At 45.4% G+C, this 27,022-nt stretch overlaps 2 protein-coding genes across 2 annotated transcripts in view; one reads left to right on the forward strand and one right to left on the reverse strand.

The window, feature by feature from the left end:
* USP20 (ubiquitin specific peptidase 20) lies at positions 1-24,928 on the reverse strand. Its single transcript, XM_073640163.1, has 25 exons — positions 24,779-24,928; positions 22,246-22,385; positions 21,047-21,100; positions 20,916-20,978; positions 20,682-20,819; positions 20,248-20,344; positions 19,846-19,915; positions 19,579-19,692; positions 19,133-19,211; positions 18,412-18,769; positions 18,169-18,306; positions 17,691-17,803; positions 17,130-17,302; positions 16,638-16,732; positions 16,134-16,167; positions 15,912-15,957; positions 15,648-15,828; positions 14,893-15,019; positions 11,158-11,327; positions 10,679-10,760; positions 5,203-5,311; positions 4,289-4,391; positions 4,066-4,137; positions 3,785-3,957; positions 1-760 (listed from the first exon to the last, which is right to left on the reverse strand). Exons 2-24 carry the CDS (start codon positions 22,324-22,326, stop codon positions 3,797-3,799), a joined length of 2,658 nt encoding a protein of 885 aa, XP_073496264.1. The 5' UTR covers positions 22,327-22,385; positions 24,779-24,928; the 3' UTR covers positions 1-760; positions 3,785-3,796.
* The window catches only part of CUNH9orf78 (chromosome unknown C9orf78 homolog), a 6,356-nt gene continuing 4,227 nt past the window's right edge, over positions 24,894-27,022 (forward strand). The window contains exons 1-3 of the mRNA XM_073640167.1: positions 24,894-25,088; positions 25,331-25,390; positions 25,597-25,648. Of these exons, the coding sequence (XP_073496268.1) occupies positions 25,003-25,088; positions 25,331-25,390; positions 25,597-25,648 (198 nt within the window). The 5' untranslated portion in view covers positions 24,894-25,002. The remainder of the gene's footprint in view (positions 25,089-25,330; positions 25,391-25,596; positions 25,649-27,022) is intronic.

Below are 27,022 nucleotides of genomic sequence, written 5' to 3' on the forward strand. Positions count from 1 at the left end.
ATATTTGCCCCCCCGCCCCAGCCTAAGTCATGTAATACTGGATCTGTACAGAAGGGGGCGACGAGGACACAGCAGCATGCACATCACAGTGAGGCCGATCACAGCACATCTGGTAAAGCTACGCACGTCTACGTCATCCAGGGAAGAAACAAGTGTCCTATTCTACACCAGCAGCACCCAGCCACGTACAGAGCCTGCACCGCAGTGCTGGAGCACTACAACTCCCAGCATGCCTTGACATACAGTTTCACATCGACCCGCAAGCTTGCAGGTTACAGATCACCGTCGTGCTACAAAGTGCATCATCGTCTCATTCCAGTGCTTCAGCTGTCATCGGTGATATCTGGGCTGGCAGTGCCCGCTACTGCGGGCAGCGCATATGGCTGCATACGGCAACACAAGGTCTGCGGAGCGAGTGCACGATGGGCGACAAGGCGAGCCGGCTGCAGGGCGAGGCTACTCCTCTGCCGTCTCTAGGCCACCGCCTTTATATCTGCGTACATAACTTATTACATTGGTGAGTGTCGGCGGACGTTGCCCCACAGTTAAGTAAACTAATGACCTGGGAAGTTAACATTTTAAATAGTTTGTTTTTTTTTCAAAGTAGTTTTAAATATCTGTAACGTACATCCCAAACGCTAAGGTTTAAAACACAGTGTCTGTGCGCGCAGCTCATCCAAAAAGTGCTTCTAGAAGTGCGGAAACCTGGCGCAGTACTCAGCGCTACCACTAGGAGGTGGGGGTCGACATCCACAAGGACCTGGAAAGAAAGAAAAAAAAATTAACAATGCTATGATAGCCACCTATTAACCACTTCCTGCTGCGTTATTTTTTTTTCCCTCTCCCCTTCATCCAAGAGCCATAACTATTTTTTTCCCGCCATAAGGTTTAATTTCGTATGATACCATTCACTTTACCATATAATGTACAGTAGTGTTCAAAATAATGATAATGTGTTAAAAAACACGAGTTAGATTTTGTGCTTTTCTCCTAGTTTTTATTTCCATTCATTGGGAACATTGCACACGGTTTTCTAATTTACAACATGAAGAGAAATGTAGATAATTTTTAACTTCTTTACAGAAAATAACAAAAAAAATGAACATTGTTCTGTTCTAAAAAATAGCAGTGTCTGCATTTGTCTTTACAAACTCACAATATGTCTCTTCATTTTTTGAGGATTTAGCATTCCTGTGAATCCCTAACCTAATATTTAGTTGTTACCCACAGTTTTTTAGAACTGCTTCACATCTATGTTGCATAGAGTCAACCAACTTCTGACCCCTGTCAACTGTTATTCCAGCCCAGGATGCTTTGACTACATACCACAATTTTTTGACATTTCTTGTTTTTGCCTCAGAAAAGGCATTTTTGATGTCACCCTACAAGTGTTCTATCGGATTAAGGGCCGGGGATTGGGCTGGCCACTCCATAACCTCAATTTTGTTGGACTGGAACCAAGATTTTGCTCATTTACTGGTGTGTTTAGGGTCGTTGTCTTGTTGAAACACCCATTTCAAGGGCATATCCTCTTCAGCATAAGGCACCATGACCTCTTCAAGTATTTTAATATATGCAAACTGGTCCATGATCCCTGGTATGTGGTAAATAGGTCCGGCACCATAGTAAGAGAAACATGCCCATATAATGATGCTTGCACCACCATGCCTCACTGTCTTCAGAGTGTACTGTGGCTTGAAGGCAGAGTTTGGGGGTCATCTGACAAACTGTCTGCGGCCATTGGACCCAAAAAGAACAATATTACTTTCATCAGTCCACAAAATGTTTCTCTTTAGGCCAGTTGATGTTCTTTGGCAAATTGTATCTGCTTCAGTACATGTATTTTTATTCACAGTGGGACTTTGCGAGGACTTCTTGCTATCAGATTAGCTTCACACAGGCGTCTTCTAACTGTCACAGTACTCACAGGTAACTTGAGACTGTCTTTGATCATCCTGGAGCTGATCATTGGCTGAGCCTTTGCCATTCTGGTTATTCTTCCATCCATTCGAATGGTAGTCTTCCGTTTTCTTTCATGCCTCTCTGATTTTGCTTTCCATTTTAAAGCATTGGAGATCATTTTAAAGCTGAACAGCTGACCATTGTCTGCACTTATTTGGAGAGGGTAAAACTTATAATCAACTTTTTAATCAAAATACGCTGTTCTTCTGAACAATGTCTCGAACAACCCATATTTTTCAGGCTTTCAAGGAGAAATGCATGTACAACATGTGCTGGCTTCACCCTTAAATAGGGGCCACCTGATTCACACCTGTTTCTTCACAGAATGATTGACCTCACTAATTGAACTCCACACTGCTATTATATTGAACACACCCCGTACAATTAATTAATCAAATACACAAACTCAAGAACCTGCAGATCATGAATGCTGAGTCTGGTGGTTTTCTTAGAATCTACTGCACCAACTGGTAAATTGTTTGACATGTGGTGATAGAATTTATAACAAAAATAGTGATTAATCTGGTCAGTCATAGTGGACTGCTATTATTTTGAACACTACTGTACTAAAAAAAAAAAAAAAAAAAAATTCTGTTGCTTGCTGTATAAAAATGACCAGGGTAGTGGATCCTGCAGTTTAGTACAATGGCAGTAATTTATAGTTTATATATTTTTTAAATTTGTTTTTAAAATATGAAAAAAATAAGTATCATCTGTGCCACCATTTCCCAGGCCCCCATAATTTAAAAATTTTTCATTTTTCCATCAATCAGGTTGTGGGGGGGCTCCATCGTCGGCTCAAGCACCCATCACACCCATTTAAAAAGAGCCCCCAAAGTACCAAATAAAGCGGTGGGTAAGAAAGCGCTTCCTCATGATCAGTCTTTGACAGTCGGTCACGTGATTCCATCACTTTTTAAAAAAAAAAAAGTCATGAAGTGTCATAAGATCTTTTAAAGCAGGGGTGGGCAATTAATTTTCCCAAGTGGCCACATGTAAAACAGTGACTATTGTGGAAGACTGAAATTAATAATATATATTAGTATGGAGCAGAATTAATTTTATATAAAAATTAAATTGTATCACTTAATATTGAGCAGAATTAAGTATGCTGACATCCTCTATATGCCGTCTGAGCCTGCAAACAGCCCCCCTCTAAACTGTATGAGCCCCGACACAGCCTCCCTATATACAGCGTGTGCCTCCCATCTACAGTGTGAGCCCCCCACATAGCCTCCTATATACAGCGCAAGTCCCACAGACCCTCGCATGTACATACAAAAGTCCCATACACATGGGACAAAACACCCATATACTCACCTCGCTCCCTTTCCCCCGGCGCTCTGCTCTCTCTGGTATACTGACTGTCCGCAGTACACAGCAGACGTGATGAAATGACATCACGGCCGCTGACTGGTGGAAGAGAGGGCTGGCGGCCCCATCCTTCACCAATGTTTCAACGCTGTCAGCATGATGAGGATAGTGGTGACGGATGGACGGCAGGGTGCGGCTCATGGGTTACTGTTTCGACCTTGCGGCTGTCTCGGTCCACAGGCCGGATTAGAACAGCCAGAGGACCGAACTTTGCCCAGGTCTCTTTTAAAGTGATCATGTGATAGACCAGATTACTTCCTCGCTCGGACCTGCGGTCCCCCTGTGTTATAAAGTTGCTGCACCCCGCCAGAAGTCCCCCTGGTGATCAGTTCTACATCATAAAATGAGTTGTATCTGATGAGAGAGAGACAACCCCTTTAAGAAGTCTTCCTGATATATCTCATTCTTAACATGAGGCTGAATCTTTAATAGAAGTCATGGTGGCTACCCTTGGTCAGTGCTAGCCAGCTCGCGTCTCGGCTTCTATCTTCTGCTCTCCGTGCAGGCTCTCCGGCTCTTGAGGCTGTGCTATGGTTTGCCGGATGGCTATCTCCGGGCCGCCGCCATAGATGCTGAAGAGGTAGTTCCAGGTCTCTTCAGAGATCTGCCCGTAATCTGCGCCTGTACAGGAGAAAGATCAGGATCAGAGCGTGCACTCATTACAAAAGACAAGGGGCCGGGTCCTCTCCAGCCTGTGGTCTCTTCTCTGGGATTTCTCGCCATGCTCACCCTGTTTGGGCTGCACGTGTCCTCCGCTCTTGGTCAGCGCCACCTTACTGTTATCAATGGGTCCTGGTGGGTCTAAAAAGAAAACAGAAAAAAAAATGGGCATACTGCTGACATTACTGCAAGATCAGCAAAGCAACAGGGCAAGAGAGGACCGAACCGGACACTAGGCTAGAAAATAAGCTACAAGCACAGCCCCGCGCTGGGCAGGGGATCAAACACTTACCATTGTCTTTGCCTTTGACAAAAGCTTCCCACTCTCGAAACCACTGCATGCTGATACAGTATATGACGCCCGGAGACTCCTCCGCCTGGAAAGCTTTATTCAGCTACACAAAAGAAATCTCCATCAGTCACAATAGCAGGGCAGTCAGATTCCTGACACTGCGCTGTGTTTATAGACTCCTGACAAAAGGCTATTCCCATCCAAAAACAGCGCCCCCTCTATTACAGGCCGTGTATTGTACTGCAGCTACAGTCCCTTCCACTTCAATGGAGCTATGCTGCAATACCAGAAGCAACCAGGGGCCGGTGTGGCGCTGTTTCTGGAAGAAGTCAGCCTGGACAACCATTTACCTTTTCTTAACTTTTTTGTTCCATTTTTTTTTTTTTTTTTTATTATTTCCTGTATGGGTTAAATTATATATATATATATATTTTATAAAAAGGGGGGTGGTTTAATCTTAGGGTTACCTTTTTATTTTTTATAAGCCCCTTCGCCCCCTCTGTTTTCTCCCCGACCACCTTTCTTTCAGGATCTCTTATTAAGCTGAGCCATATGGCTGTGACGGTGGCCTCCAATAGCTGCCACGATCATACCATCATCATCAGCACCACCCAAGAGGCAAAGAAACAAACCCCCATGCGGATCTAACCGCTTACATGATGCTGTCGACAATTGACAGCAGCATTTAATCGGTTAACCAGCAGTGATGGGCGCATCAATCATTGTTGTTAGGGGCAGGTGCAGCGCTGTGTGCCCGCTCCATACATCTGCCGTACATGGATGCCAGGGTATGCTCAGCTGAGCCCATTTTGCTCCCTCTAGTGGTGGAGGCAGGTAGTGTTATCATTTAACCCTATGTTATAGCACATTTTATAGGTAGGACTTGTATAACGGTCTCAGGCATTTTTTTTTACCTTAATAAAAGTGTCGATCTCAGTTTTCCTGCGTTTTGCCAAAGCTTCAATCTCAACTTGACATATAGAGCAGACATACAGATGGTTCACAGCTGGGCCCCCGCCGAACCTGGACCGAAAGAATATGAGATGCTTTCATCAGGGGAAAGTCACATAGGTGGGGAAGGATAATATAGCAATGCGCTGGGCTGTACAGTGCCACCACAGCGGAATATGGAGCAGCCATACTGGATTAGAGGAAGCCATTCAGGACTTGTCTGGTGACGGGATCAATACCTTCCTTTAGATTGGACGTATATTACTACATAAAACCAATCCTACTAGTGCCATCATAAACCATACAATTAACAAAACAGCCAACCCTTAATAAAAAGTCTGTTTATGAGCTCTGTGTCTCTCCCGGTAATATAGGCTGGATGTGAGCTCTGTGTGTCTCGGCCGGTAATATAGGCTGGATGTGAGCTGTGTGTGTCTCCCGGTAATATAGGCTGGATGCGAGTTCTTGCTCTCCCGGTAATATACAGGGCGGTCCAAAAGTAGGTGGACAGAAAGTGTAATAAGGTTATGAAGGGGGAGATTTATGGTGTAAAGTGAAACTGGCTCAGTTGCCCTTAGCAACCAATCAGATTCCACTTTTCATTCCTCACAGACTCTTTGGAAAATGAAAGGTGGAAAAAGGATTTGAAAAATTACATAAGAGATGTGGGTTGTGCAGGCGTCTTCTTGTGCAAAGTGGCTTCGGAGATAAGTGGCAGTTATTTCAGAGGCAGTTAGTCAGGGCAGCAGTCAGGTAACCAACACTTTGACCACTTACTCTCTTTTAACTATGTTTCTGTTAGCTCTCACTTTTCCTCTATAGTCCTCCACTTTCTAGTAACCCCTCAAATCCCTACACCTAGTAAGAAACTCTTCATCTCTCCCTCCATCCCCCCCACTCATCTCACCTCCTCCTCCGAATTATTCCTCAACATTCAATCCTGGATCTCCAAACACAGACAGCCACCTCATGCTCTCTCTTGCTCCCACCTGCTAACACTTTCTCTGCTCCTCCTCACGGCTGGAGATATCTCTCCAAATCCTCGCCCTCCTCGCCATATCCCCACAGTTACTTCTACCTCCTATCCACGACTTTCCACAAAATGTCGCAACCCTTCTAACCTCATACCCATCCAACTAATCCCCACTTCCTCAGTTGCACTAACAGGAGCTCTATGGAACGCTCACTCCGTCTGCAACAAACTTTCCTACATCCACGACCTTTTCATTACTAACAAACTTTCCTTCCTCGCCATCACCGAAACCTGGCTCACCCCCTCTGACACAGCCTCCCCAGCTGCACTTTCATATGGCGGATTCCACCTTTCCCACACCCCCCGCCCCAATGGCAAACATGGTGGAGGCGTAGGTTTTCTCCTGTCAGATACCTGCGCTTTCACCCAAATATCACTGCCACCCTCTGTTACACTCCCCTCTTTTGAGGTGCACTGTGTGCGCATCTATTCCCCCTCTGACCTCCAACTCGCCGTCATTTACCGACCCCCAGGGCTAGCCACCACTTTCTTAGACCACTTCACCACCTGGCTGCTTCACTTCCTCTCCACTGACATCCCCACTATCATCATGGGTGACTTCAACATCCCCATTGACACTTCCCACTCGTCTGTCTCTAAGTTCCTATCCCTCACTTCCTCCTTCGGCCTTGCTCAATGGTCTTCGGCAGCTAATCATAAAGATGGCCACACACTGGACCTTATCTTCACCCGCCTCTGTTCCCTGTCTAACCTCTCTAACTCACCCCTCCCTCTCTCTGACCATAACCTCCTCACATTCTCTACCCTCTCCTCTCCAGGTGCACAATCCCCACTCCACAAACTTACACACGCTCGCAGAAACCTCAGACACCTTGACCTACACTCACTCTCTGAATCCCTCCTTCCTCTTACAGACAAATTCCTTACACAATGCAGATGTTGCTGCCGCTTCATATAACACCACAATAGCTGCAGCTCTCGACTCGATCGCCCCTCTCACACATACCAAATCTCGCACAATCAACAGGCAACCCTGGCACACCAAACTTACTAAACTGCGACGGGCCTCCAGGGTTGCGGAGAGGAGATGGAAAAGGTCTCACTCCATCGAGCACTTCATCGAATTCAGACAATCCCTCACTATTTTCAAGTCCGCACTCACTACAGCAAAACAAACCTACTTCACATCGCTCATATCCTCCCTGTCTCACAACCCTAAACAGCTATTTAACACTTTCAATTCTCTCCTTCGTCCCCCAGCACCTCCTCCCTCTTCTCTCATCTCAGCCGAAGACTTAGCCTCATTCTTCAAGCAGAAGATCGACAACATCAGACAAAGCTTTTGCCTAAAGTCCACACAACCCCTCCTCATATCTACTCAACCCTCCTCCTAACCCCACTTCTCCACCATTACAGAAGGTCAAGTCTCCTCTTTACTCTCCAAATCACACCTCACCACCTGCGAACTTGACCCAATCCCATCCCACCTCATACCTAACCTTACCACAGTCTTCATCCCAACCCTAACCCACCTCTTCAACCTGTCACTAACAACCGGTGTCTTCCCCCTCATGTTTTAAACATGCCGCAATCACACCCATCCTCAAAAAGCCCTCCCTTGACCCATCCTCTCTGACTAGCTACCGCCCCATATCACTTCTCCCCTTTGCCTCAAAACTACTAGAACAACATGTCCACCTTTAACTGTCCTCCCACCTCTCCTCCCGTTCCCTCTTCGACCGCATCACTCAACAAAACTGCCCTGACCAAAGTCACCAACGACCTACTAAACGCCAAATCCAAGCGACACTACTCCATCCTCCTCCTTCTGGACCTGTCATCTGCCTTCGACACAGTGGACCATTCCCTCTTACTACAGATTCTCTCATCTCTTGGCATCACAGACTTGGCCCTATCTTGGATCTCCTCATACTTAACAGACAGGACAATCAGCGTCTCCCACTCACACACCACCTCCTCATCTCGCCCCCTATCTGTCGGTGTCCCCCAAGGTTCAGTTCTAGGACCACTGCTCTTCTCCATCTACACCTTTGGCCTGGCACAGCTCATAGAGTCTCATGGCTTTCAGTATCACCTCTATGCTGACGACACACAGATCTACCTCTCTGGACCCGATATCACCTCCTTACTAACCAGAATCCCACAATGTCTGTCCGCTATTTCATCCTTCTTCTCTGCCAGATTTCTAAAACTTAACATGGACAAAACAGAATTCATCATCTTTCCACCCTCTCATTCATATCCCCCATCTGACCTATCCATCAACGTCAATGGCTGTTCACTCTCCCCAGTCCCACAAGCTCGCTGCCTTGGGGTAACCCTGGACTCTGATCTCTCCTTCAAACCACATATCCAAGCCCTTTCCACTTCCTGCCGACTCCAACTCAAAAACATCTCCCGGATCCGTGCATTCCTCAGCAAAGGCTCTGCAAAAACACTAGTGCGTGCCCTCATGATCTCCCGCCTCGACTACTGCAACCTCCTGCTCTGTGGCCTCCCTTCCAACACTCTCACACCCCTCCAATCTATCCTAAACTCTGCTGCTCGACTAATCCACCTGTCCCCCTGCTATTCCCCGGCCTCTCCTCTCTGTCAATCCCTTCACTGGCTCTCCATTGCCCAGAGAATACAGTTCAAAACCCTAACCATGACATACAAAGTCACCCACAACCTGTCTCCTCCATACATCTGTGACCTAGTCTCCCGGTACTTACCTGCACGCAACCTCCGATCCTCACAAGATCTCCTGCTCTACTCCCCTCTTATCTCCTCTTCCCACAATCGCATACAAGATTTCTCCCGTGCTTCCCCCCTACTCTGGAACTCTGTACCCCAACGTATCAGACTCTCGCCTACCGTGGAAACCTTCAAAAGTAACCTGAAGACCCACCTCTTCCGACAAGCCTACAACCTGCAGTAACCACCGCTCCACCACATTACAGCATGACCTCCTCTGCCCTCACCTACTGTATCCTCGCCCATCCCTTGTAGACTGAGCCCTCGCGGGCAGGGTCCTCGCTCCTCCTGTACCAGTCGCTGACTCGTTTTGTTAAGATTATGTAAATGTTTTTGCTATATATATCCCTATCACATGTAAAGCGCCATGGAATAAATGGCGCTATAATAATAAATAATAATAATAATAATTTCAAGAAATTAATACCCAAAGAGACTTGTGCAAAAAAGTTTGTCGAAGCGTAAGAGGCGACTTCAAAGCTGTGCAAATTGTAATGGAAAACAGTTTGAGCCCCTGCGTTGATAAAATTTAAGGGCTTTTGTATTATTGTTCAGAATAAAATTTAATTGTCAATGTTATGCTTGTGTTAGTAAATATAATTTTATATATAAATCAAAATAAATGTTATTATTTTCTGGCCACCTACTTTTGGACCACCCTGTAGGCTGGATGTGAGCTCTGTGTGTGTCTCCCGGTAATATAGGCTGGATGTGAGGTCTGCGTCTCTCCCAGTAATATAGGCTGGATGTGAGATCTGTGTGTCTCCCGGTAATATAGGCTGGATGCGAGCTCTGTGTGTCTCCCAGTAATATAGGCTGGATGCGAGCTCTGTGTGTCTCCCAGTCATATAGGCTGGATGCGAGGTCTGTGTGTCTCCAAGTCATATAGGCTGGATGCGAGGTCTGTGTGTCTCCAAGTCATATAGGCTGGATGCGAGGTCTGTGTGTCTCCCAGTAGTATAGGCTGGATGTGAGCTCTGTGTCTCCCAGTAATATATAAGCTGGATGTGAGCTCTGCCTCTCTCCCGATAATATAGGCTGAATGTGAGGACTGTCTCTCTCCCGGTAGTATAGGCTGGATATCCGCTCTGTGTGTATCTAAGGTGCAGCTGACTTCATTAGCTCATATATCAGCACAGCTTCTGTTCTGCACTTTCCTTTTCATGTTCTTTCCTCCTTTTCTATAACCTGTTTTCTCTGCCCTCCCTTAGACTGTACATGCTTTTTCTCCTTTCCACAATATGAAAACTGATGTACGACCCCTTCCTTCTTCCTGCTGCTATCTCTAACACTGTTAGAAGGGATGAAGAGCAGAGCGAGCCATTAGTACCAGGAGCCCTGTAATGGATTTGTAACAGATTTGCAGATCATTAAGCCAGATAAAGACTTACAGAAATCGGCAGCAGCAAAGTGGTAGAAAACTTAACAGAGACCATTTAGAAACTTGTTTTACTTTTCATTTAGGAAGTAAAATGGATAATAGAAAAAAATAACATCTGCATTAAGGTGTACGTAACCTTTAACTCAATGTCTGTGTAATGGGAGTTTAGGGGATAACTTTCCGATCTTGGTATCGGTGGAGGTCCCAGCGGTTGGATCCCCAGAAATTAACTTTTAAGCTTAATACAACCTCTATAAGGGTGAGGTCCGCCACACAATCACGTAGTAAATAAGCCCACAGATCTCACCTGTTGTACAAATACTCCCACACGTTTTGGGGCAGGATCACCACCAGGTCGTCTATATAATGATACTTGTTAGGAGGAATTCCTGCGGAGAGATGAAAACCAGCACAGTCAGATGTTGTCTTGTTGTTCCCCGCAGATGGCAGCTTGTGCTCTCGACATCATGTGATCGGCTTATTTTTGATGGACAACCCCATTGAGTGCACAGTGAGGACTGTAAAGAGTTAGAAAACCATGGCTGCTCTCCCACAAACAGCGCCACGGCCACCTAGAGGCTGTGTGTGGTATTGCAGCTCAGCTCCTTTGCAGTGGACGTGGCTATGCTGCAATACCACACACAATCTTTGGACAAGTGTGGCGCTATTTTTAGGGGGGGGGGCCTCCATATTTTTCCAATCCTGGCTGATCCCTTTAAATATGGCAGATTGACAGGTGACAAGGTCCTTTCCCCCTAATAAGAGACCCCACTGTGGCAGACCGACCTCCGTGGCAGCACAGGAAGCTTTGGTTCGTTATTGGTCCCGGTTCTGCAAAAGTGTTGAACTTGTTGAGCCATTCTCGAGAGATGTAGAACTGAAGAAGACCAGATTCTTTCATGGCAGCCAAAGACACGACCTTCTGCCGTTCCCGCTCTGCCTCCTCGCTGCTCTTTCTGTGTAGAAGACACATGGAAACATTAAGTGCAAAAAAAAAAAAGAAAATAGATTGCATTGTCCATAGATGGACGCAGAATGAGTTAACTGAGAATCAGTCAGTGAGCTTCTGGAGAGTGTATAAGGCTACAGTTACATCACGTTTTACTTCACATTCAGTGGCTCCATTGGGGCGTACGTCTGAAGCCCTGGAGAACAGGATTCAGATGTTTGTTCTGACAGGTCTATTGTGAGGACCTACTCAACTAGGCATATACGGCTGAAAATGATGCACGACAGCGCGCACAGTGACTCCATCTGCATCACTTCAGTCCATGCATAGGTCCATATCCTGGATTCCAGGGCTTCAGAAGTCAGCCCTGACAGTCACCGAACGTATGGTAATACGTGATGTGACCATAGCCGCACTCTTCCTCCTTCTGAGCTCCTCTCACCCAATTTACAAACACAAAGTTCAGCTCAACTTTCATATGGTCAGAAATCAGCCATCTTTTCTCAGCTGAAGTCAGACGGAGGAAAAAAAAAAAACAAACCCACAGCATGCTGCAACTGTCCTCGTATCTCAGACGAGACTCGCCAATGCAAGTCAATGGGTGCGATCAAACAATCGGACGGCACTAGGACCACGCGACTGCTGTCCGATTTTAACATAGAGAATTCCTCTAAAAGCCTATGTCATTTACACAGTTTTCCAAGGAGATATTCTTCATTATATATATATTTTATTATTATAGTGCCATTTCTTCCATGGCGCTATACATGTGAAAGGGGGTATACACTGCAAAAACAATTACAGAAATCTTGAAAAAAAAACGCAAAGGCAAACTGGTACAGAAGGAGCGAGGACCCTGCCCGCGAGGGCTCACAGTCTACAAGAGATAGATAGGTAGGATATATAATCAGTGCTTAGGTTACTGTAAATGTATTTTAGTACGAAATAAATTATTTTCTACAAAAAATGGCGTGGGGTCCCCCTAAATTTTATTAACCAGCAGAGGAAAGCAGACAGCTGGGGCTGATGTTTCTAGCTTGGGAAGGGGGAAATACCCATGGAGGTTCCCAGGCTGTTAATATCAGCTCTCAACTGTATACTTAGCCTTTACTGGTTATTAAAATAGGGAACCCCCCCCACCCCCCCAAAAAAAAAAAAACACATGAAGTTCCCCCTATTTTAACAACCAGCAAAGGCTAGTCAGACAGCTGCGGGCTGAAAATAATAACCTAGGAAGGGGCCATGGATATTGGCCTCCTCCCAGACTGAAAAAAGATCAGCTCTCAGCCGCCCCAGAAAAGGCGCATCCATAAGATGCTCCTATTCTGGCGCTTAGCCTCCGCTCTTCCCACTTGCCCTGGTGTGTTGGCAAGTGGGGTAATAGGGTTGGGGTTGATGTCAGCTTTGTATTGGCAGCTGACATCAAGCCCAGGGGTTAGTAATGGAGAGGAGTCTATAAGATGCCCCCATTACTAACCCCATAGTCAAATTGTTAAATAAAAAACAAACACCCAGAATAAAGTCCTTTATTTGAAATAAAAACAGACTCCTTATTAAAACTACATTTACCAAAAAGCCTTATACTTACCACAACGCCCAATCCATTGAAGCCCATGTTACCTGTAAAAAAAAAAATCAATCAACACAATACTCACCGGTCCACGACGTGAAGAAAATAATCCATTTACCCATAGACGTGTCTAGCTCTGCTACATCTAGATGGCAGGCTGAATTGTTGCATGATGCAACTATACAGCCTGCCATCCAGCAGAGACACTGAGCTGCATGTGACTGCGCACCTCAGTGACTCATGGTGACGTGATAAAGTTGAGTGGAGTTCAGATCCAATGAACTCCGTTCATCTCAATGACGCGAGCACTGTGCGAAATTTTTCACCGCGCTCTTGCTGACGTCATTGAGGTGAAAGGAGTTCACTCTGCTAACCTTTCTGACAACACCTCAAGTGTGAGAACCCCGCTCAAAGTTATCACGTCCCTACAAGTCACTGAGCTGCGCAAGCACCTGCAGTCCAGTGTCTCTGCAGAATGGCAGGCTATATAGTCGCATCATGCAACAATTTAGCCTGCCATCTACATGTAGCAGAGCTAGACGAGTCTATGGACAAATGGATTATTTTTTTCACGTCGGACAGGTGAATATTGTGTTGATCTTTTTTTGATTTTTTTTTATACAGGTGACATGGGCTTCAATGGATTGGGCGTTATGGTAAGTAGAAGGCTTTTTGGTAAATGTAGATTTAATAAGGATTCTGTTTTTATTTCAAATAAAAGGACTTTATTCTGGGTGTTTGTTTTTTATTTAACAATTTGACTATGGGGTTAGTAATGGGGGCAATCTTATAGATGCCCTCCATTACTAAACCCTGGGCTTGATGTCAGCTGTCAATACAAAGCTGACATCAACCCCCTAACCCTATTACCCCGCTTGCCACCACACCAGGGCAAGTGGAAAGAGCTTAGGTTAAGAGCCAGAACTAGTGCATCGTATAGATGCGCCTTTTCTGGGACGGCTGAGAGCTGATGCTTTTAGTCTGGGAGGGGGGCAATATCCATGGCCCCTTCCTAGTCTATTAATATCAGCCCGCAGATGTCTGCCTAGCCTTTGCTGGTTATTAATTATAGGGGGCCCCACGTCTTTTTGAGTGTCCCCCATTTTAATAACCAGTAAAGGCCAAGTATACAGCTGTAAGCTGATATTAATAGCCTAAGAACCTCCATGGATATTACCCCCTTCCCAGGCTAGAAACATCAGCCCCAGCTGTCTGCTTTTCCTCTGCTGGTTACTAAAATTACGGGGGATCCCACGCCATTTTTTTCATAAATTGATTACATTTATTACTAAATTACATGTACAGTAAGCTACACACGAAAAAGCACTGATTATATATCTCACTCACATATTTATATTCATCTTTATGTGTAATATATATATATATATATATATATATATATATATATATATATATATATATATATATATATATATTTTGAAGAATATTTTCTTGGAAAACTATGAAAATGACAGAATTCATCTATGTAAAAGCCCATGTTAAGATTGCATGGCACTTGGGTCGCATTCGCATGACAATCGGATGTAAATCGGATGGAAGGTGAGAAAAATTGCATTGTTCTCGCATGAAAATCGCATGACACTCGTCCAACTTTTCGGTCCTGATATCGGAATGGTTTTTTTCCACGCAGATGGGTATGAGTTCTAACATAGATAAGAGGTCTAAACTCTTTCGTCAGGGCGAGCCCCTCGACAGATTTTCAGTTTACTCGTTCAGCAACCAACAACAGGCAATGCAGTGTATAAGGCCACAGAAAAAACTGTGCAAGAAATCCAGTTGCAAAAACATGTTGCAACCCAGGGTTGTCATAAGGTCCCTTTCATATCCTTATAGTGCCAGGAAGTGTTGTCATAGGGACATTTTTTATTTATTTTTTTCACAATTTTCAAACACATTTAAAAAGACTTTATTAGAGAAATGAAAGGAAGATTTAGCAAAATGAAATTCAAGCAATAAATCATTAAAAAAAAAGTCCATTTACCTGTAGAAGAGGACGTACGCCTCTGCATTCTGGACCACGGTCTCATGCACTTCTGTGACGTACTGGTCATCAAACTCGTACCACTGCCCGTTAATCACGTTCTGGCAGTAGGATATGTAGTGACCACCTGGAACGGGACATCAGCGTGAAAACCGCTCCTGGTGCTCGTCATGCGAACCCCACACATGAACGCCAGCTCCCACCCACAAAGATTGGAAACCCCCTTCCCGGGGACACAAACATTTTTTTTTTCTTCCAGTCTAAAATCCATAATGTTTTAATTTTTCCATCTACATAAAATGCTTAACTTTTATTTTTTTAGCAGTATTGAATGAAGGTATTCAATTTAAGGCTATAAGGTACTGAAAAACAGGAAAATTGCTTGACTTTCTGGCCTCTTTTTATTCCATTTTTTAAGAGGTGAAGTAACAAAAAAAAAAAAATCAATTCTGTGGTTTCCATTTTTTTTTCTTGCTTTGCCATTCGCCATACGGGCTAAATATTTTAAGTTTGGAAAACTCAGCAGGTGACGGCACCAAATATGTAATTTTCTTAATTTTGTACATTTTGCTATTTGTATTTTCGGAAGGATGGGGGGGTTAAATACTTTTGTATATTTGGTTTCACAACTCACACACACATGCATGTATATATTATATATAAATAATTTATTTTTTTAATCTCTTTCAGCTAGATAAAAAAAAAAATTACAGGCATGAAATTTTTTTTTTATATCATACAGAGCGGATACTCACTCCCCGCGGTGCCGTGATGACAGATGACAGCCAGCAGGTCATACGTGGTGATGTGGGACACGCACTCCTTGGCCAGGAAGGGTCGGAGGTTCAGACCCTCCAAAGGGAAAGAGACATGGCTGCTGATCTTGAACGAGTACATCACCTCATGCCGGAAGCGCTTCAGATGTATACAGAGGATCTGCGGAGAGGAGGAAAGGATGAAACTACGGCGTGTGGAAATGCCAGAGGAGGGGCGAGGAAAAGCCACGCAGGAGAACTCACCTCCGGCAGCCGCAAAACCTTACAGTATTTCACTCCGTTTCTAAGCCTGAAACGACGTAAGGAGATTGTAATGTGGAGACAGGGCGAGCGGCAGACAGGGCGAGCGGCAGACAGGGCGAGCGGCAGACAGACATAGAGGTCAGACTGACAGTAAGAATGCAACAGAGAGCAACAGAAATACATAGAGGCCAGATGGACACGGCACACATCTATACATCTTACTTTTTACAGCGTTCACAGCTGTACATATTATCACCTTCAAAAAAAGAAAAAAAGGGAGAAGTTAAAATATGGTCTTCATAAGATAGTAAAACTAAATTTAAACATGCCATCACCCATGCTTTACACTGCAGCTCTACTTGGGGGAGTGGTGATAGAAATGATCACTATCACAACAGGAGGGGGGGGGGGTACATTTTTCTCACTCTCTAATGATTAAAAAGGTTTTCTCCAAAGTGAACACTATCTTCCTGTTGGACACCGATCACACGGGGCCCTCCATGTTGAGGTCACCAGCGATCAGCTGTGGGGAAGCCTGGCAGTAAGTGTCCAGTTTCCCTGCAGCGCCACCACAGGGGCAGGTGGGCAATAAAGCGTTGCCTATTCCCATCACTGCCTTGTGTGTGTGATGCAGGACAGGACGGGTCCTCCGGAGCGAGAGACGCTCCTTGTGCTGGCTCTCCGCTCTGACCTGAGCACAGCACGACTCCTACAGCACTGCTTTACCTTTCAGTTCATCAGCAGCAAAGAAAGCAGCGAGACAGTCCTCCAGGGTGACGACGGGACCCCAGAACCAGCTTGGGATGCAGGAGACCACAAACCTGGGGAAACACATATCCACAGATAGATGAAGAACACATGAGTGGTAATGTGGCTTCTTAAAGGGGATTTATGGTTTCAGAAAACTTGTTCCCTAACTGCAATACGTTTTATAAAATAAACTGCGCATTTCTTACCCTCCCCAGGTCCAGCGCTGGGTCTCCACTGCTGCCCCTGGTGCACTGATATCACGTCGTCAGAGCTGCAGAAAATCAGTGAGCTCCATCCAAGTTGACAGCAAAAGTTGCTCAGAGCCGCTGAGCTCACTGATTGCAGCGCTGCAGACACCATGTAACGGACACCATGAGCAGCAGCAGAAACTCCGCGTTGGACCTGGGGAGGGTGAATAAAGAAAAGTTAGTTTGTTAAAAAAAATAAAAACTGCAACCAGGAATATACCTGCGAATATAGTCCATGAGGAAGGCCAGCCAGCCTTGGCTACTGTAGTTGTCTCCACAGGTACCAGCTTTGACCACAGCACTTTGATGGATGGTCGAGTGTAGCTTTGCCAGATCTTCCTTTCCTGGGATAGGGAGCGACAAGTCCTGAAAAGTCTCGATGGTGGTGGACACCTGAGTCAAAAAAGGAAAAGTCATGTTAAAGGAACACTCCGCTTATATTGAGTCATGTCTGATCCATCGTCTGAGGATACAAAGCATGGCACCATAGCCATTGCCCCCTCGGGCCTTGAAAAAACACAACACTGCATACCACTGTTGATTGAAGTTTTCCTTAAACCCCGATTTTTTTGTTTTTTCTCCTGTGAGGGTGCTGGCTGCATGATACAGCCGGCGTCTGCCTCCAACAGCAGCAACCAGAGCTCCTGAGCCCTTTCAATACACGTGCATCCGAAGTCTGACATATATGTTCCCCCAGATGTTAGGAAGGGTTTAAACAATGAGCAAATAGTAAAGGTGTTTTACATGGTGAATAAAACAACGCCCCGGAGCCAATACATACCCTGTCACAAGTAAGACACTGGACCAAGCTCAGAATGGACCCATCGAAGATATCAGAAATGACGCTGCGATATTTGATTTCCGACCTCCTTTTCCCTCCACTCATGACTTGTGCTGTGAGAAGAGTTAAAGGTTTTTTTTGCATAAACTTAGGAAAGGCCATGGATATATTATTGGTGGGGGGATCAGTTTTTGGCAACCCCTCCGATCAACTAATTGAACAGGACACTGTGCATGAAAACCAGCCCAGCTCTGTTCATAGTGAATGTAAGGGAGCAGCAGAGCCACTCACACAGGGTCATGCCAGTGGCGCTGCACCATGGCCTCCCCAATCAGTAGGCTGGTCGGGTGAATCGGACCCCACTGATCGGATATTGATGGACCACGTCGGCATGTGAACTCTGATCTCCACCGGTGGCTACTCCTGACGCTGACCCATTCAGAAATGCCCCCCCCATTTTCTGTAACGCTCACATTACCTTTCTTTAAGACGTAGGAGTGTGCTGTGCGCAAAGGACTGGAGCGAGGAGGGCTGCTGGAGAGTTTTGGGTGCGCGTCAGGAGGGTGAGGGCTGCAGGGCCGGGATGAGCAGTGCATGTACGCCTCGTTGTCAGGTTCTAAAAGGGGTCAGAAAAGGAATAAAAGAAAAAAAAAAACTCAGTGGATAATACAAGAGATGTGGGAGGATCACAGTTTTGTGGTCGTACGTTTGTTGGCTTTACCCGGTATCATTGCTGTATCCACGTCTGCATCCTCATCCGCCTGCTCGGAGCTGGTCCTGCGGTGACAATACGATAGTCTTCTCTCCTTCAGTTTTTCCTTCTCGGAGATGGACCTTCCAGCTTCCTCCCGGATCAACAGCTCCATCTCCGCCAACAAGCCCACCCCTCCCCCTCCTTCCCCGTCACCCATCTCTCCGCCGGAATCGCAGGACAGAAAGTCGTCCTCCGTTGTGCCGCGCTCCATCTCCCGCTGCTCTTCCTGTTCCTCTTCTTCCCGTTCTTGGTTACAACAAGGAGTCGGTTCCTTGAGTTCTTCGTGCAGCTGGTCCATGAGGCAGCGCAGGAATTCCTGGGTGTCCTGTTCATGTGGAAGAAATATACTCATCAAGATGGCCATTTTATGCGATGGGCTTGATACAGGTGTATGCATCTGGATGAATTCTGCGCACTCCTCAGCTGTGCTCCGTGGACTGCACGCCACTTCTGCTAGAACTTACACCACTTTCATGGGGTAAAATTGTTAGTCAATCATCCACTTTTCAAAAAGTTAGGGAAAAAAAAAACTCCAAAAAGTAGCAAAACATTTTTGCGACTTCTTAAACCCAATTTTCTGGCGTAAAGTCCTTGATCAATTCCAGCCCCTTATGTTTTGATAAATACTCAGCTTTCCTAGAGTTGGATGGCAACTGAATGGCGATGAAACAGATAGTGTGCGACTCACCTGTTGGGCGTAGCCTCGAAATAAGGGGTTAACCAGTTTAATTCCGTGGGACAGGCTGGAGGGCACCACGTAACTGGGCCTGAATAATGGAAAAAAAGATGGTAGAGAGAAGATTAAAGGGGTATCCCGGGTTCCAAAAAAAGTTATTACCCATCCACTGGAGAGGTGATAACTATTAGATCTAAATTGTCAGAGTACGTTCCCCACAGCCACAAAACCAAAACCGTGATCAGACCTGCACCAATCTAATAGTTATCACCTATCCATGGAACAAGGCTATACTGGTGCAAGCGGAACATACACCAGACATAACTACTGAAGTCTAAGGGGTGAAGCAAGACGCCAATGTCCCCCTGCACTCAGCATATGACAAGGGAAGCATTTTTCCCCTGGAAAAATGGCTGAATTGAACCACACAATAAATATGGACAGTCATGCCCACTTACCGCTTCTTGTGCCACAATTCTGACACTAGCTTCTGATAGCTCTTGCACAGCGCCGGCTTCTTATCCGTCCGCACCAGACCACCACATTCCAAGAAGAACTGTGTCAGCGGAGGGCTGCAAGGAGAAAATTGTTCACGAGGTCGTATAAAGCGATGCTTAGTGAGCAGATAGTGAATTTGGAGAGTGAATGTGCGATATGAGATTGCAGACACCCACAGACCACCCAACTAGTGGCATTATCTGCATGCGAGACCCCCGGAGTCTTACCAGTTGGAAAGCGCTTGCAGGGCAGCATTCATGTAACACGAGTTCCCAATGTTCTTCATCCCTGTAAGACCTGGAGACAAGAGATGCAAACTAGAAGTCAATGCGTTTGATATGTCCCCCCCATTACAGCTGCCGCCCACCTTTCCTGGACCCCCCACACTAGCAAATCCGCCAGGTATGCAGCAATAAGGTATTTTTGCATAGTTAAGCAGATGAGCCGCTCACGGCTCCACCAGATGTGGTGGAAGCGGTTGCAAATTATCGTCTGATTTAACCACGTTCAAGAAAATCTGGGTCCCTATGACTGTTCTGCTGGTCAAAAAAACAGTAATATAAAAGTGTCATGTGAATGCTCGTTGTTGGACACGTAGTGCATGAAGAAAGGAGGCCACGTGAACTCACCCCGGGGTTTCAGGTCATCGTCATCGCTCTCCGACTCCCCATCATCAGCCACTGCGATGGGGACTGACTTTAATGGATGGGCAGCAGCAGGTGCTTCCTACAGAGAAGGAGAAGGCGTCAACTAATGTTATCAGTGTCCACAAAGTAGTCTGTACATTCCTTACTTAAAGGGGTTGTCTGGTAAAAATAGGGGTTGATCAGTGCGCATACAATTATGGGAACCTGCAACGATCTGCACTTTTATAAAGGATCAGCAGTGCACATGCTCGCCCGCCACTCCATTCATTCCCTAAGGGGCTACTTCCGGCAGCCCCCTAGAGAGTGAATGGAGCTGGGCTCGGACATCCAACCTGACGCTTAATTCCCCGATTTGCAGATCCCATTGTCCGGACTCCCAACGATTTTCAGTGAACAACACCTTTAAGGAAACATACCCGGTGGCTCAGCTTGGGGGAGGTTGACTGGGAGTGAGTAGGAGAAGGAACTCTCGAGTCCAAGAAAACTTCCTTCTCGCAGGCATAACACCAAACACGGAAGGTGGTCAGGTTCACCGTTAGATTGTGCTTCTTAGCCTAAAAGACCCCAACACAAGAGGCGGCAAATTCATTCACGACTTGTCCCAACACTACAGAGGCGTTCATACACAGGACAGAGGGTTACTGGGTCACCTGGGCATGTAGGGTACTGTGATCAGCATAGGACTCGCCACATCCCACGTACTGGCACCCATCCTGGAAGCAGAAAGCAGTGGTCAGACCTCTCCAGTACCATGTGCGCCGCTCAGCCAGGAGCCACTTACCTGCAGACAGGCCCACAGGTTGGGTCCACCGGCCCCACAAGACTCACAGGTTCCCTATAGAAAAAAAAAACACTATATTACTTCCAACATCACAGACTGCAAGGAACCTAGATTGGCCTCTCATGACCAAAATGTTTGCATAAGTGGAGGTCGCCCTTCTGCCCAGTGGGACTGAAATGCATCTAAAAAGGGGCATGTTCCCATTTTACACCCCAAAATCATCTGTTGTTGCCACAATCTCCACGTAGCATTGCATTATACATTGCCCTGTGTGATTACCGAATTCAATGGAATACCCCTTTAACTTGGAGAAAGTTAAAGGGGTGTTCCAGATCTTAAAATTAATTGCCTACCTTAAGACGGATGATAATGGTAAAAGTGCCCCTCACCTTAGATAACAGTCTGCTGCAGCTGACATACACATGCACACTCGGTTTGGGTGAGCGTGCACCATGTACAAGGAGAGGGGACTTATCTCACCCGAGTACAAAATTCAAAATGTAACATGCAAGATCCTTCTCCTTTCATCATCAGTTTGGGGGAGAGCCGGGAGACCCCCATACACATCAGATGGGCAGCTTGTCCTGCCTAAACTGGCGGGTTCGGAGAACCTTAATCTAATGTGCATGGGGGTCTTTGGAATAGTATGTCCGATGTAGAGTCAGGAGGTCCTCACACACATTAGAAAGTCATCTGATACTGCTGAATTCAGCCAAATTTAAAGGGGTCATCCAGCTGTGGGGACAATCTGTGTTTTACGTAAAGAAAAAAAAAAAAAAAATTGTAATCGTATTTTATCAAAATTTTTACAATATTCGCCTTCAAAAGCCTTTGTGTAGCCCTGTCTATTACTGGTTGGAGAATGAGTTTACGGAGAAACAGTCAGTGAGCTCATTCACATTGTATGAAGGCAGAATTTGTTACTCTGAGCCCGTAAAAGCCAATTGTTTAATTAAACCCAATTGCAAAATTGATATACGGCTTTTGCATTGAAGTTTTCTGGGACCCCTTGTGATTGCTAAAATAGGGAGCACGCAGTCTGATTGTGCGCCACCAGCATTAGTGCAGCAGGGATAAGATGCATAGGCGGTACTGTGCCTTTTATATGGCCATTATCATATGGTCCATACGTGACTATTGAGCCCTGGTAGTCCCAATCTGACCATGAAAGCCATTGTAGGGGCCCACAGGGAACTCACCTTGGATTTTAAGATCAGATCCTCCTTGGTGACTTCTCCAATGGAATCTAGATGAGGACAGAACTCGTCCATCTCGCCCATAGTGTCCACAAGTGACGGCGAAAAGGTCCTCGCCCCGAACCTTGATGATCAGAGAAAACCTGGAAAAAAAAACAGCAAGAACAAGGGATGAAATAAATCAGCTGCTACAGGGGAAGCGGTTGCTTAAATGACAATTTCTTAACCAGGACCCTGGTGCTGCAATCAATGACGACATCACTGAGAAGGTCACTATTAATACAGGTTATAGTCTGCAGCTTCACCTCCGGACCGACAGGAAAAAGGGCAGAGGCAGAAAAAATAGAGGCCAAGATGCTGCAACCTCTTAATGGTGCAGACATTTTTCATTTTTGCCATTTTGCTTTTTTCCTCCCCTTCTTCCAAGAGTCAAAATTTTCCTCCAAAATAGCCGTATTAGAGCTGGATTTTTATTTTATGTTGCCATTTTCAATAACATCATTTATTTTACCATAATAGGTCACAAACAAAACACCCCAAAAATTCCAAAAGGGGACAAGTTGCAGAAAAAAAAGAAAAAAACAATCCCGCCATGATATTTGTTTGTGCCATATATGTGGATTGAACAAATTCTGGAGATTGTAAAAAAAAATAAAAAAAAATAAAAAAAAAAAGTCTTTTATTTTGCTTGTGGAGCTGTACATTTTAATGGCACCACTTTGGGGTACAGAGGACTTATTTTTATTGCAGTTTTCTGGGGGCAGAGAAGCAATTTATACTTTTTTCCTTTACAAAGTTTTAACTATGGAGTTAAATAATTTTATTTTTTCGTAGCTCAGACTTTTACAGAGGCCGGAACACCAAATATGGTTTCTTTTTTTATATTGTTACATTTCTGTATTACATTTTTAAGTGGTGAATAGGGGGAGATTCAAGTTTCTGGGGTTATTTTTTTTTTTTTAGAATTTTTATCCCCTGTATAGGACCTGAACCTACATTTATTTGATTGCATGATCTGTTTTTATGTAAATCACTGAATAATAAAAGAAAAAATAATAATTTTGCAACTTTCATAGGCCACGGCCCCACTATCAGTATTCGGTCAGTATTTTTTCTCAGGAGTGGGAGCCAAAACCAGGTGAGGAACAATCAGAAAAAGGTATAATAGAAACAAGTCACCAATTCTGCATTTATCACCCACTCCTGGTTTTGGCTTCCACTCCTGAGAAAAAAAATACTGATAGTGGGGCCGTGGCCTTACTCTGCATTTTAACTCCTATGTAAGTGTCAAGATCCCTGTTTGCAGGCAGTGACTGGAAACTCACTTGCTGAAATCCAGTCTCTGCTAACTCTGTACAGAGCTTGGACATGAAATTGTCAGTAAAGTTGAGTTGCATAACAGTAATAGGCTCAGATATTAGCCCCCGAATAACCACAACTCCCAGCAAGCTCAGGGAGCCACAGGTTGTCAGGGCATGTTGGGAACTGTAGATCTGCACTAGCTGGAGAGCCACAGACTGTAGATCACTGGATTATATAGTCAGAAAATGTAAAACCTAACTTTTATGGAATTTTCCATAATAGAATTCTTTCAGATTGGTTCTACTGGAAACCGTCAGCAAGCAGGCTAGAGGATGACGCGTCTCATGATGAGATTATTGATATTCTAATCATAACCAGCCCCACTGTACGCAGACGGCCTCCTCACTACTCCTGAGAATTAGAATCAAATCCATGATCATGTGACGCCTGAAAGTGTCCACAGGATTTACCGTAAAGGTCTTATATGCGCGGGTTCTAAAGGAAGGGAAGGGGGGTCCCGCATCTATCGTCAGGGGAACCCAAATCTGCACTTAGTGCCGCCCCACAGAACAGGTCAGATGCTGATTTGGATCCACGCAATGGTCGACATTTACTACCACTTTCCAAAAGTCAGACGACGTACACCGAGTCCATGTGCCAAATACTGTATATAGATAAAAGAAAAAAAAACAACTATGTGCCTGCAGTTGGAGCAAAGTATGCTATGAAAATAAATAAATGCAGTGACCTTAATTAATACAGGATAATGTCCTGACAACTAGGCAAAGAACGGGAAGAGTTGTCATGGGGACGCTCCTTCCAAAATACACATATATATCCGTATATACCAGAGTGTATTGCCCCCCTGAGACCAGTTACACTGCGGTCCATCTGCCAGACATTATCAGAGGTGACAACCCCTGTGGGGGCTCTAATGATGCCATATTGGTTGTCACCCAGCTTTCCCAAAGCCCAGAAAGGCAAATTTTCCTAGGAGACAGGAATTGCGCATATATCATTACACAGAGCGGTCACTCAGGGCTCGGGGAAAGCTGGGTGAAGACACCTGGGCAGCCATATTGGTTGTCACCCAGCTTTGCCAGGAGGATAATGCATCTTTCCAGTAACAACGTCCACATATATATAGATATATATCTATATATACACACAGTATATCTGCCCCTGCCCGCAGTATACCCGTCTGCTCCGGGTGCAGCCTCCGCAGGACTCTCACCTCCTCTCCCTCCGGGCTATGGCACAGCCGCCTGCACACGGGGCCCCATCTTTCTGCAGTTGTTGACGGATGATTCCTTAGCTCCACCCCCTCCTCTCACTGCCAGTGATGGGGTGGAGCCTAAAAGCCTCAGAAGGGCGTTATACGTCATCACTCCGCGCCGGAAGTAAAGTCGTCTTACTGTTGTTTACATCCAGTTCTCGAGACTCGTGTGTAAATCGAAGATGCCAGCCGGTAAAAACTTCCGCAGGCGCAAAGCCTCCAGCTCGGAGGAAGAGGAGGAAGACCAAGGGGTGACCAAGGAGGTTAGGTCAGTGACGGATTATTACCATGGGATGTTCATGATGTCCAAGCAACCAATCAGATTCCACCTTTCATTTTTAGAAACCCCCTTTGAAGAGTGATAGAAGCAATCTGATTGGCTGTTTTTGTCTTCTTTTTTTAATCTTTGCAGCAGTATTGATAGATTGTGGTAGAAACACAGGAGAATCTCCTCCGTGTGACGTCTGTGTCGCTGCTATTCTTAATACTTTTTTTTTTATGTTTGTGCAGAAGGAAACTTGAAGAAGCTAAAGAGGTGCAGAGTCTAAGAAAGCGACAAAATGGTGTAAGGTAAGAGAGAGAAAGAAACATATTCAGCTGAGGGTTTGCTACAATTGTATCCAATCGCATGTGAGAGAAACTGCCTGGATTGTGCACTTATAATACATTGTGCCTGCACCGATACATTGTACCAAACTAAAAGATGTCAGCGGAGTGTTACACCGCCTGGATGTTTACCTACAATGACCCCCCTCACCCCTGTGTTCTCTCTGCAGTGCTGCAGCTCTGTTGGTGGGAGAAAAATTACAAGAAGAATCAGTAATGGCGGTGAGTCCATGTGGTATTAAAGGGGTCGTACCAAAATATGAAGTTATCCCCCATTCATTAGATAGGGGATAAGTTCCTGATTGCTGGCGGTGGGGGGGGGTCCTACCTCTGCCCCCTACCGCTGGTGGTCACAACTGCTCACTACTGCTCTTTTCGCATAGAGGACTTTGTAACCGTTTTGGGGATCCCATCCATTGGACCACCAGCAATCAGGAAGTAATCCCCTATCCCACGGATAGGGGGTAACTTCATATCTTGATGTAAAGCCTTTTAAAGGGGTTGTCTGGTCTAAAACTCAAAGTCTGCAGTCATTGTGTGTGACTGCAGACTTGTGAATCCCCACATAATGTGCACTGCAAGCTTTGAGGATTCTCCGGTGCTGGGAGCAGGCGCGTGTTCACAAGTATGCAATATGCATATTCCCAGCCACATTCCAACTAGACTGTTTCCAGGCTAGCTCAATACAGTTGCATTGAGCAAGGCCATGCATGTCTAGTCGGAATGTGGCCGGGAATATGTTGCATGCTTGTGTCCATGCGTCCAGCAAGCTGAGGATCCTCACAGCTCGCGGTGCGTGATGTGAGGATTCACAATTCTTTCACACAGAATGACTGCAGACTTGGAGTTTTGGACCAGACAACAGCTTTAAGGTAGGTTTTCCAAATATGTTAATTTCTTGTTATGGTACAGCATCCAGTCATATGAAAGGAACCCTCCAAGCAAAACTGGGAAAAGATGTTGTGTGTAGGGGGTGAGTTGTGACATGATTCAGGAGAACAAACGAGAGATTCCCTCTAATGCTCCGCTTATTTCAGGTCCCCTCCTAGACATAACTCATTGTTTCAATTCTGCAAGAGGGTTTCTTTAAGTTGTGACTAAGGCCAGATGAGATTACCGGGCTCAACCGCAGGGTCTCCTAACCTGTGCTACCTGACTCATAGGCATATATGAGACTGTTGGGTCAGGAGATGCCATAGTGGGACTGGTCCATATATCACATAGGTGTGAGATCTGCCTTATGAGAAGCACAATAAACTGGTTCTCATATCTCTCAGGGGTCCAAGAAGCTGAGATCTCTGCTGCTGTTTTGTTAGTCCTCACACTATAGCGCTACCTTACCAGCCATACATTTTCGGTGCTGGCATTATTTAGTTTGCACCAAGAAAGGACCTGTACCCGAATTAACCACAGCATGTGTCTGGAATCAGAGATCACTCCAGTCCTGTCTGTTTAACCCCCTCAGACGCTGTGGTTAAGGCCACGGTCAGTATTCGGTCAGTATTTTTTCTCAGGAGTGGGAGCCAAAACCAGGTGAGGAACAATCAGAGAAAAGGTATAATAGAAACAAGTCACCAATTCTGCATTTATCACCCA

The sequence above is a fragment of the Phyllobates terribilis genome, unplaced genomic scaffold (genome assembly GCF_046119375.1).
Source record: "Phyllobates terribilis strain yellow unplaced genomic scaffold, ASM4611937v1 Scaffold_7__3_contigs__length_470593459, whole genome shotgun sequence".
NCBI classification, from domain to species: domain Eukaryota; kingdom Metazoa; phylum Chordata; class Amphibia; order Anura; family Dendrobatidae; genus Phyllobates; species Phyllobates terribilis.

Coding starts and splice junctions, on each gene's coding strand:
- USP20 (XM_073640163.1), bottom strand. CDS start 22,326: ATGGGCGAGATGGACGAGTTCTGTCCTCATCTAGATTCCATTGGAGAA. Junction 20,979..21,046: donor ACCTGTGGGCCTGTCTGCAG/GTAAGTGGCTCC, acceptor TTCTGCTTCCAG/GATGGGTGCCAGTACGTGGG. Junction 20,345..20,681: donor CCCCCAAGCTGAGCCACCGG/GTATGTTTCCTT, acceptor CCTTCTCTGTAG/GAAGCACCTGCTGCTGCCCA.